Here is a 12,462-nt window from a genome sequence, read left to right on the forward strand (position 1 = left end):
CCAATCCTGCATGCCAGGCCGAGGGACCCCACTGGTGCATGAATTCATGCACCGGGCCTCTAGTTTGTTTTTACATCTGTAAAAATTTATCAAGCTGTTCAATTAAGATTTATGCATTTCAACCCTGGCTGGGTGGCTTAGTTAGAGCATCATCCCATACACCAGAAGGTTGTGGGTTTGATTCTTGGTCAGGGCACACAACTAGGTTGCAGGTTCAATCCCAGGACAGAGTGTATATGAGAGGAAACCAATCAATGTTTCTCTCTTTCTTTCGTTCTCTCTCCCTCTCTCTCCTCCCTCCTTCCTTCCATCCTTCCTCCCTTCCTCTTTCAAATCAATAAACATATACTTGGGTGAGGATTAAAAAAAATATTTATGCAGTTTACTGTATGTAAATTATATCTTAAAAAGAAAAGTAATTTTCTCTGTCAAACTGGTACATGAGAGGGATAAAGGGATAAGACAGGAAGTTGTCTCTCATCATAAGTCCTTTGGTTCTATTTTATTTTTTGTTTGTTTTTAATATTTAGATGCTATTTTATCAATTAGAGAAAAAATAATTTGTTAAAAACAAAGTAAATATATATTACATAATTGGGTTTGTATCTAATTGTTAAACTAATTTCTCAGATTTAAACTAGCAAGGAGTGAGCAGAAAGCTCAGGAAGTTATTAGTAGGAATGACAAGAAGATTTCTTGAGATTTCAAAAGTTAGTGCATATTTCAGAAGACCTCTTATCTGACCACTTTGATTAAGTCACTGCAAACTATTTTATTCAAATATATGCTCACAAACATCTTAAGTTGCAAGAAATATGGATCTTACCTTTTCTCTAGCTTCTTTAGGCCAAGTTCATGTTTCTCTTTTTCCCAAGCTAATTCCTTTTCCACTTGCTGAATCTTATGAGCTGTTTTTCTGTTCATCTCAGCACGAATTTTGGCATCTATATTAAAATCCTGCAGATAGGTATATTTGTTCATCAAAATGGGTACTTTATCAATCCTATACCATACATATATATTTTAAGTTGTGTCCTCAATTTCCTGCCGCATCATTACTCTCTCCCAAATATCATAAACACTCTCCATTCTAGAAGGACATAACAAACTTTTGATCTTCCACAAAAAATAGAAAACAGTTCTCAAAAATAATTAACAATGATGCAAATGAAGTTATGTACTAAATGATCTTCTCACAATAAAAATAATGAATGGTAACAGAATATTTAAAGAATATATAAAGTCTAAAAAAAATACTCCAGAGCTTCACAGAGTTTTAAAAAACTGTTTTCCCTCCACTCTAAAGCAACTACTGCTACCAGCTGGACTGGGCACAGCTGACCATTAGCTCCTTAGCTGAACATCTCCTCCCACATGACCCTACCCTGGAACGATAGCGAAGTCTTTGGCATCTTCTTAACATCACCAAGTTCTGGTTACCAAGGGGGTTATTTTCCCCATAAAGATACTTAGAGGCCTCATGTCTCCTACCTTCACGCCTATAAAATTTCAGGTACTTTGTTCACACTAAATTGGGAGTAGCAATTATTCTTTCCAGAGAAGCTGGAGGTTTAAGTCATGATATGTGTTAGGTGTTAGCTACAGATCTTGCCTCAGTTGTCCTTTATTTTGAATTTTGTCACCCATGTTCTGCCAAGTGTCTATCTTTTTCTTACTGAAAGAGCATAGACATCTTTTAACCAAAGTGAGTTAACCATTATGATCTCACCCAAGCATTTTTATATGAAATCGATTAAGTGCCTCTAGAATGACAGGACTGGGCAAACCATGGATATAGTCAGGATGATAAATTCTGGGTTTTTATTTGATAAGGTGCTTGACAGTACTTCCATTAAGGAAGAAGTACAAAATGGAAAAAAAAAAAAAAAAAAAAAAAAAAAAAAAGCCCAAACTGGTTTGGCTCGTGGATGAAGCATTGGCCTGCAGACCAAAGGGTCCTGCGTTCTATTCCGGGCAAGGGCATGGACCTCGCTTGCAGGCTCCTCCCCGCCCCAGCTCATGAGGGAGGCAACCAGTCAATGTATTTCTCTCGCATCAATGTTTCTCTCTGTCTTTCCCTCTCTCTTCCACTCTCCCTAAAAATCAATGGAAAATATCCTCGGGTGACAATTAACAACAACAAAATGAAAAAAAGAATCACTGGCAAGTAGATGGAGTTTTGCAGTAAGTCGCAAAAGAAAAAAAAAATCAATACAAAATTACCTTAAACAATTCAGTGTTCACCAACATAGCTACACATAAACTAAGTCAGAAATTTTGTGGATAAAGCAGGTATTATCTTTTCAACAGGTCTGATGAATTATGGAAATGGAAGCACCAAGAATATATATGACCAAGAATCAGGTCATATATATACAATAGTTAGATATCTTCACTGCATATGATAAAGAGTTGATAACCAGATTCAAACCTATATTTGTATCTTGTTACACACACAAAAAAGGAAAGGTAGCTAAATCCAGAAGTAAACTTTGTATTTAAGAGGTTTTTCTGCATCCAAACTAAGTTGTGTGACAAGTGCTACAGTAGTTTAGTGGCTGCCAACACATTGACTGGCCAAATTTATTTTTGACTTACTGTCCGTTGAAACTGCATATGCTTTGGTAATTCTTCATTCATTTCTAACAGTTTCTGAAATTGATTCCTCAAAGTTTTGAGTTGTTCTCTCTTCTTGGCCTTCATTTCTTCCACTTCTTTCATTAACTTGTCATGTTCTCTTTTTCTTCTGGCATTCTCTATACTGAAAACAAAATTTGAAAGACCAACAAATTAGGATACAGAAACAGCACAGAGAAAATTAGTATTAAATATTTGGAAATGTATTTAGCTTAGTCAACTTCTGTGACATATTGGTTTGTTTTGCAAAAGCTCAGGCTTAGTAGGTATTTATCAAAAACCAAAGGCCCAGTGCATGAAAATTTGTGCACTGGGTGGGGGGGAGAGGGGACCCTCAGCCTGGCCTGCACCCTCTTGCAGTCCAGGAGCGCTCACAGGGAGCGGGCCTAAGCCACAGCCTGGCCTTCCTCTGCGGGAGGCAACCAGGCAGGCTGATCAAGGGATGGAGCTGGCCGGCCTCACCCTGAATCACTCCGCTGCAGGAGGCCACCCCTGTGGGCCGATCTGGGGACAGCCCTGCCCCCCGCATCGCCCCTCCACTGACGCTGGTCACTGCTGCCCCCCATCACCATCCCCTCCCTCTGCCCACTGGCACATGCCAGCCGGCCCCGCTGACCCATCGTTCCACCATTCAGTCAATTTGCATATTATGCTTTTATTATATAGGATTCCCATACCTGTAGGCTTTGGGATCTTCAATATCTTCTGGAATTGGCTCTGTTTCAATTCCAAACTGTAGGATGAGGAATAAAATGTTAATCCTTTTAAATTGCATATTTCCCTTAAAATATCTAATCATAGTAAATTGAGGGGTTTTCCCCTGCCAGTTTCTAGCAACTGTAGTCCTGGAAAGTATTTTCACAAAAAATAAACTAAGGAAAATATTGCATTTGTTTCTGTTTCATTTAAAGGGGTAAGTAGAGAAAGTCTTGAAACTTAATAATATGTATGCAAAATGTTAATATCACCATATTGCCCCTTCAAATGAGAATTACTAGTATTCATGTATTAACAAATACACAATTTTTCTCAGTCATTTATTTTAAAACTAGAGGCCTGGTGCACAAAAATTTGTGCACTCAGTGGGGAGGAGGGAAGGTCCCTCAGCCCGGCCTGTGCCCTTTTGCATTCTGGGGCCCCTCAGGGGATGACCACCTGCTGGCTTAGGCCCGCTCCCCAGGGATTGGGCCTAAGATGGCAATCAGACATCCCTCTGGCAGCCTGGCTGCCCTCGGGGGATGTCCACTTGCCAGCAGGAAGCAGGCCTAAACTACAGTCAGACATCCTTAGGGCTGCTGAGGAGGCAGGAGAGGCTCCCACCACCACCGCTATACTGGCAGCCATCAGCCTGGCTTGTGGCTGAGCAGAGCTCCTCCCATGTGAGAGCGCCCTGACCACCAGAGGGCAGCTCCTGCATTGAGCATCTGCCCCCTGGTGGTCAGTGTGTGTCATAGTGACCAGTCATTCCCAGTCTTTCTGCTGTTAGGGTCAGTTTGCATATTACCCTGTTACTATATAGGATAGAGGCCTGGTGCACGGGTGGGGGCCAGCTGGTTTGCCCTGTAGGGTATCCCAGATAAGGGTGGGGGTCCCGCTTGGGTGCCCGGCCAGCCTGGATGAGGGGATGATGGCTGTTTGCAGCTAGTCACACCCCCTTCAGGGTGAGGGACCCCACTGGGGTGCCTGGCCAGTCTGGGTGAGGGGCTGAGGGCCGTTTTCAGGCTGGCGGGTGACTGAAGCTCCCAACCTCTCCTTTTTTTCTATTTTTTTTTATTCTGGGATTTATTTACCTTCTATGGCTGTCACTGGAACTGAGAGCCGGCTTTAGCTCTGAGGCTCTGCTCCAGTTCTGAGACCTCGGCTGCTGAAAGCAGGTATCTGGGTTTGTTTGGCTTCTATAATTAAAACACTGGTGCAGCTCCAGCTCTGAGTCCCGGCTGGCTGAAAGCAGGTTTCTGGGGTTTGTTTAGCTTCTATAATTGCAACATTGTTTCTTAGAGTGCAGCTCAGAGGCCAGCAGCGGCAGGCAGGTAACCTTGGCTTCCTCCATCACTGGAGCAAGCAAGCCTCCTCTTCACTTCAGCTGCCTGGCTGCCGGCCGCCATCTTGGTTGGCAGTTAATTTGCATATCGCCCTGATTAGCCAATGGGAAGCGTGTCGGAGGTACAGTTAATTACCATGTTTGCCTATTGTTAGATAGGATACTGTCTTTTATTAACATATCCCTTTTATGCACACATAATCCCCTCAAATACCTCATGTATGTACTAGACAGACTTTTAACTATATGTATATGTGTGTGTGTATATATATATTGTTTGAAGTTTTACATATGTCTCCTTTTTCCCTGATTGATCCCCACCCCCCATCGGCCACTCCCACCCTGAGAGCAAGTTCCCACCACCCAGTGTCTGTGTTCATTGGTTATGCTAATATGCATGCATACAAGTCCTTTGGTTGATCTCTAACCCCCCCCCCCCGCCCCCCGCCCCACGTTCTCTCTGAGGTTGGACAGTCTTTTCAGTGTTACCTTGTTGCTGGGTCTATTTTTGTTTATCAGTTTATGTTGTTCATTATATCCCACAAATCAGTGAGATCATGTGATATTTATCTTTCTCCAACTGGCTTATTTCACTTAGCATAATGTTCTCCAGTCCCATCCATGCTGTTACAAATGGTAAAAGTTCCTCTTTTTTTATAGTGGCGTAGTATTCCATTGTATAGGTGTACCACGGGTTTTTAATCCACTCATCCGCTAATGGGCACTTAGGTTGTTTCCAAATCTTAGCTATCATAAATTATGCTGCTATGAACATAGGGATGCATATATCCTTTCTGATTGGTGTTCCTGGTTTCTTGGGATATATTCCTAGAAGTGGGATTACTGGGTCAAATGGGAGTTCCATTTTTAACTTTTTGAGGAAAACTCCACACTGTTTTCCACAGTGGCTGCACCAGTCTGCATTTCCACCAGCAGTGCAAGAGGGTACCTTTTTCTCCACATCCTCTCCAGCACTTGTCATTTGTTGATTTGTTGATGATAGCCATTCTGACAGGTGTGAGATAGTACCTCATTATTGTTTTGATTTGCATCTCTCAGATGATTAGTGACTTTGAGCATGTTTTCATATGTCTTTCAGCCTTCTGTATGTCCTCTTTCGAAAAGTGTCTATTTAGGTCCTTTGCCCATTTTTTGATTGGATTGTTTATCTTCCTTTTGTTAAGTTGTATGAGTTCCCTGTAAATTTTGGAGATTAAACCCTTATCTGAGATAACATTAGCAAATATGTTCCCCCATGTAGTGGGCTTTCTTGTTGTTTTGTTGATGGTTTCTTTTGCTGTGCAGAAGCTTTTTATTTTGATGTAGTCCCATTTGTTTATTTTCTCCTTAGTCTCCATTGCCCTAGGAGCTGTATCAGTAAAGATATTGCTATGACATATGTCTGATATTTTGCTGCCAATGGAGTCTTCTAAGATTTTTATGGTTTCCCATCTTGCATTTAAGTCCTTTAACCATTTTGAGTTTATTTTTGTGTATGGTGTAAGTTGGTGATCTAGTTTCATTTTTTTCCATGTATCAGACCAATTTTCCCAGCACTATTTATTGAAGGGACTGTCTTGACTCCATTGTATGCTCTTGCCTCCTTGTCAAATATTAATTTAGCATAATGACTTGGGTCAATTTCTGGGTTCTCTATCCTAGTCCATTGGTCTGTTCATGTGCCAGTAGCAGGCAGTTTTGAGAACAGTGGCTTTATAATACAGCTTGATATCTGGTGTTGAGATCCCTCCAACTTTGTTCTTTCTCAGGATTACTGTGGCTATTTGGGGTCTTTTTTATTTCAGATGAATTTTTGGAGAGTTTGTTCTAGGTCTGTGAAATATGCCGTTGGTATTTTAATGAGGATTGCATTGAATCTATAAATTGCTTTGGGTAGTATGGACATTTTAATAATATAGAATCAATATCATTGTTCAATCCTTGAACACGGTATGTTCTTCCATTTGTTTATGCCTTCCTCTATCTCGTTTTTCAATGTCCTGTAGTTTTCTGCGTATAGGTCTTTTACCTCCTTAGTTTATTCCTAGATATCTTAACTTTTTTGGTCCAATGGTAAATGGGATTTTTTTTTTTTTTTAGTTTCTCTTTCTGTGAGTTCATTATTGGTGTATAGGGAAGCCATAGACTTTTGGATGCTAATTTTTTATCCTGCTACATTGCCCAATTCATTTATTAAGTTTAGTAGTTTTTTGATGGCATCTTTGGGGTTTTCTATGTACAATAGCATGTCACCTGCAAATAATGACAGTTTTATTTCTTCTTTTCCAAATTGGATGCCTTTTATTTCTTCTTGTCTGATTGCTATGGCTAACACTTCCAGTACTATGTCGAACAGCTATGGTGAAAGTGGGCATCCCTGTCTTGTTCCTGTCCTTAGGGGAAATGGTTTTAGTTTTTGTCCATTGAGTATGATGTTGGCGGTAGGTTTGTCATATAAGGCTTTCTATTATGTTGAGGTATGATCCCTCTATTCCCACTTGCTGAAAGTTTTTATCAAGAAAGGGTGTTAGATTTTGTCAAACGCTTTTTCTGCATTGATTGATATGATTGTGTGATTTTTATCTCTCAATTTGTTTATGTGATGTATCACATTTATTGATTTGTGGATATTGTATCAACCTTGCATCTCCAGAATAAATCCCACTTGGTCATGGTGTATGATCTTTCTAGTGTAATGCTGGATATGATTTGCTGGAATTTTGTTGAGGATTTTAGCATCTATGTTCATCAAGGATATTGACCTGTAGTTCTCTTTCTTTGTGGTGTCTTTATCTGATTTTGGAATTAGGGTAATGCTGGCTTCATAGAAAGAGCTTGGAAGTGTGCCTTCCTCTTGAATTTTTTGGAATAGTCTGAGGAGGATAAGTTTCAGTTCTTCTTTGAATGTTTGTTAGAACTCCCCTGCAAGCTGTCTGGATCAGCGCTTTTTTTTGCTGAAAGATTTTTGATTACTGCTTCAATTTCTTCGGTAGTTATCAGCCTATTCAGGTTTTTTTATTCTTCCTGATTGAGTTTTGGAAGCTTGTATTTTCCTAAGACTATATCCATTTCATCTAGGTTATCCAGTTAAATATATATTTTTTAAATTTTTAAAAATTGTAATCATTTCACTTGACCTTATCAAAAGAAGACATACAGTGGGAAATATACAGAATAATATAATCCCCCTCTTTGAGAAAGATATGAAATCATAAATACGAATCTTCTTTTAGAAAGAAAATCAGTTTAAATTAAGGGTTACTATGCTTTGTTTATTCAGTGCCGGAGTCCAACCCCAGCAGGTCCAGGGGTCCCCAAAGGTGTGGACAGAGTCGGCGAAGAAGGAAGGACACGGAGACAGCGTTCAGTTGATCAGCAGCCTAGCCAGGATCTCTAGCCAGGATCTCCAGCCAAGTTCTGGTCTGGATCTCCAGTGAAGTTCTGCCGTTTATTGTCTTGTTACATCCGCATTTATACCAGTTGATTTTAATCCTGTCAAGTTCTATTACAAAGGTTAGGGCGTTTCTTATCTCCATTCCAGGGAGTAAAGATTATGTAGCAGCTGCTATGCTGTAAAATATCTTTGGCTGTTCAAGTAGAAGAATTATAACCTGGTGAGCCAAACAAAGAGTCTTAGTTTACTAGCTCATCAGTTCTTAGCACATTGCGGGTGGACCACGAGAATTCTCATGTTTTCTGTTCTCAGGCTTGTGGCCAATCATGAGATTTCTTGGCTTTTCATAGTTGTCATTTAGAAAGAAACAGTGTAATGGAAAATGCATTCACTGAAGTTAAAAATTAAAAAAAGAATTAAAAGTGATTAGTCTCTTGTCATTAGTAATAACAATAACTGTTTTTATATCAATTTGATATTTTTAAAGTGCTCAGTAACCATGGATAGTGACGAAGAACATGATAAAATTTTGTATATATTTGCTGACAATTTATCAGATATTCTAAGTGAAAGTGATGAAAGCTTTGACAGTGGTAGTGATATAGTTATTCCTTCAAAAAGGCAAAGAATAGTAATTTCAAGTGATTCCAAACCTGAAAATTTGAACAATTCCACACATTATTTTGAGTGTAATTTGCATCTTGGTTCCCAAGATAATGATTGGTCAAAAGAGGACTTTCAACCTAATTTGGGAAATTTTGAAGGTAATTCTGGGGTTACAGTTATACCATCTGATTCTAAGAACATAATTGAAGTCACCAACCTGATTTTTGATGACAATCTGTTTGAACTATTTTGTCATCAATCAAACATGTATTATAACCAAAATTTGGGAAAGCACAAAATTTTGAAAGCAATAAAGTGGTCTCCTGTTACTCCAACAGATACGAAAAGTATTTTAGGACTTATAGTGCTAATGGGGCATACTCGAAAGGATATTTTGAAAGAATATTGGTCTACAAATCCAGTTCTAGCTGTCCCAATATTTCCTCAGACGATCAGTCAAAATCATTTGAACAAATCTAGACTTACTGGCATTTCAATGACAATGCAAACATGAGTAAATCTTCGGGCTATTTAAAATTCAATCTGTACTCGACCACTTTATTAGTAAATTTCAAACAATATATAAACCTATGCAAGAATTATCATTAGATGAAGGCATGATTCCCTGGAGGAAATGTCTTCTATTTCGAACTTACAACTCAGCTAAAATTATTAAATATGGTTTACTTGTAAGAATGGTATGTGAGAGCAAGACTGGGTATATTTGCAATACGGAAATTTACACTGGTGAAGGAAAAAAATTGAATGACTCTATTCTGTCACTACTTCAGCCGTATCTGGAACTGGGGCATCACATATACCAAGATAACTATTACAATAGCATTTCAATTGTGGAAACTTTATATAAAAAGAAATATCCTACTAAAGTTTGCAAAGTATGCAAAAGTAATGAAAAGAGAAACGTGTTACATTTGCCAGCTTTGTTTAGTTCCACTTCATATTACACAGTGTTTTACAAAGTATCATATTTTAAAAAGATATTAGCTTGTAAGAACATGTAAAAAATAAACTTCAAAATGCATTGGGTATTTAATTTTAAAGCGTGCCTTTAACATTTATGTAAAACATTTTTTGTACTCATTTAATAGAAATTTATCTGGCCACTGGGTAAAGCTAGCAATAAAACTACTGGTCTGTAATGTGTTAAGTAAAAATCAAAATTTTTAATTCTCTATTCTCTTTTATAACAGACTAGAGGACTGGCGCACGAAATTCGTGCATGGTTAGGGTCCCTAGGCCTGGCCTGCGGTCAGGGCCAATCTTCCCCGGCTGCCAGCAGCCACCCACATCCATGGCCACCCACCCATGGTTCCTCATTCCCCATTGGGAGATCAGAGACTGCCAGCTGGGGGGAGGAACCAAGAGGTAGGATGTTCCTGCCCACTTGCCAGCGCCGCACCCCGCTGCTGGTTGCCCTGTGTGTGTGTGGCAATCGAGGCCCCACTCACTCACACCTACCTTGGCCTGGCACTGCCCACATCCACCACCACCCACCCCTGGCTCCTCATTCCCCATCAGGCGATCAGAGCCTGCTGGCCGGGGGGAGAAACCGAGAAGTTGTCTGTTCCCACCCACTCACCAGCCCCACCCCTCGCCACTGGTTGCCCTCTGTGTGTGGGGCAACCGGCGGGGCAATTGGGGCCCCGCTCACTTGCACCCGCCTTGTCCTGGCACTACCCACGTCCACCACCACCCATCCCCGGTTCCCCGCTCCCCATCAGGCAATTGGAGCCTGCCGGCCAGGGGGAGAAACCAAGAGGTTGGCCAGCAGGCCCCAATTGGGGTGCTGGGAGCAGCTCCTGTGTTGAGCATCTGCCTCCTGGTGGTCAGTGTGCATCGTAGCGAACAGTCGTTCCACCATCAGGCTGATTTGCATATTATGCTTTTATATAGAGAGACTAGAGGACCGGTGCACAAAAATTTGTGCACTCGGCAGGGTGGGGAAGGTCCCTCAGCCTGGCCTGTGCCCTCTTGCAGTCTGGGACCCCTCGGGGGATGATCATCTGCTGGCTGAGGCCTGCTCCCCAGGGGATTAGGCCTAAGCTGGCAATCAGACATTCCTCTGGCAGCCCAGCAGCCCTCGGGGGATGTCCACTTGCCAGCGGGGAGCAGACCTAAGCTGCAGTCAGACATCCTTAGCGCTGCTGAGGAGGCAGGAGAGGTTCCCACCACCACCGCTGTACTGGCAGCCATCAGCCTGACTTGTGGCTGAGCAAAGCTCCCACTGTGGGAGCGCACTGACCACCAGGGGGCAGCTCCTGCATTGAGCATCTGCCCCCTGGTGGTCAGTGTGTGTCATAGTGACCAGTCATTCCCAGTCGTTCTGCTGTTAGGGTCAAATTGCATATTACCCTTTTATTATATAGGATAGAGGCCTGGTGCATGGGTGGGGGCCAGCTGTTTTTTCCTGAAGGGTGTCCAGGATCAGGGTGGGGGTCCCACTGGGGTGCCTGGCCAGCGTGGGTGAGGGTCTGAGGGCTGTTTTCAGATTGGCCACACCCCCTTCAGGGTGGGGGTTCCCGCTGGAGTGCCTGTCCAGCCTGGGTGACGGTCTGAGGGCCGTTTTAAGGCTGGCCATGCCCCAACGCCCCCCCCCCCCACGGGCCCTGCTCTGTGTGTGACAGGGTAGAGCCATAACCTCCCCATCGGCCCTGCCCTGAGTGTGAGAGTGGCGGCGCCCCAACCCCCTGATCGGCCCTGCTCTGTGGGTGATAGAGGGCGGTGCCCCAACCCCCTGATGGGCCCTGCTCTGTGCATGGCAGGGGGCAGCGCCCCAACCCCCTGATTGGCCCTGCTCTGTGCGTGACAGGGTACAGAGCCCCAACCCCCCTGATGGGCCCTGCTCTGTGACAGGGGGCAGTGCCCCAACCCCCTGATTGGCCCTGCTCTGTGCATGACAGGGGGTGGCGCAGCAACCTCCCCATTGACCCTGCCTTGAGTGTGACAGGGGACGGTGCCCCAACCCCCCAATCGGCCCTACCCTGAGCGTGACTGAGGGTGGCATCACAACCTCCCAATCGCCCTGCTCTGTGCATGATGGGGCAGCACCCCAACTTCCCAATTGGCCCTGCTCTGAGCCCAACCATGGGCTGCACCTAGGGATTGGGCCTGCCCTCTGCCACCCGGGAGCAGGCCTAAGACAGCAAGGCGTTATCTCCCAAGGGGTCCCAGACTGCGAGAGGACACAGGCCAGGCTGAGGGACCCCCCTCCCCCCCCCCGAGTTCACAAATTTTTGTGCACTGGGCCTCTAGTATATATATATATCAATTGTTCTCAGTCTTGGTTGCCACAACATTTTATGGCTAGGTTCCGGATCTGAAGAAGGGGCCACACACAAATGAAAATGCTAGATAAGAAATATGAATTTAGAAGGCATGGGGGGCCAGGTGGAAACCTCCCTCTTGGAGAGGCACACCGACTTCTGGCAGGTCTGCTTTTTATTCACTTTTAGATACACATCTTGCCCTCAGTACAGCACAGCAAACAGGTAGCAGATAGACAGTCTCAAAGGTCAGTATGAAGCATAGTAACCTCCATCTTGTATAAAAAACTTCTGTTTGAAACTCTCTGCTATTGTTAGATAGTCCCTAGTCTTGTAAACTCTGTCATTATAAACTCTGTCACTTTAATACAGTCTCTTATTCTATAAAATGACTTTGTTTTTAGTTCAAATAATAGAAAAAGATAATCTTAACTGTCCGACCTTGCAAACTAGCCATCTGATGCAATGGACTAATACTGATAATAATTCCCATATTCTTA

The 12,462-nt window shown here is 42.7% G+C and overlaps 1 protein-coding gene across 1 annotated transcript in view; it reads right to left on the minus strand.

Annotated features, from left to right (window-relative positions):
- The window catches only part of CFAP44 (cilia and flagella associated protein 44), a 117,603-nt gene that overhangs the window by 51,270 nt on the left and 53,871 nt on the right, over positions 1–12,462 (minus strand). Inside the window, exons 20-22 of the mRNA XM_036352344.1 lie at positions 3,315–3,370; positions 2,599–2,761; positions 827–957 (exon numbers count right to left, since the gene is read on the minus strand). Of these exons, the coding sequence (XP_036208237.1) occupies positions 827–957; positions 2,599–2,761; positions 3,315–3,370 (350 nt within the window). The remainder of the gene's footprint in view (positions 1–826; positions 958–2,598; positions 2,762–3,314; positions 3,371–12,462) is intronic.

This window comes from Myotis myotis, unplaced genomic scaffold (assembly GCF_014108235.1).
Source record: "Myotis myotis isolate mMyoMyo1 unplaced genomic scaffold, mMyoMyo1.p scaffold_m19_p_2, whole genome shotgun sequence".
In the NCBI taxonomy this organism is placed as follows: Eukaryota; Metazoa; Chordata; class Mammalia; order Chiroptera; family Vespertilionidae; genus Myotis; species Myotis myotis.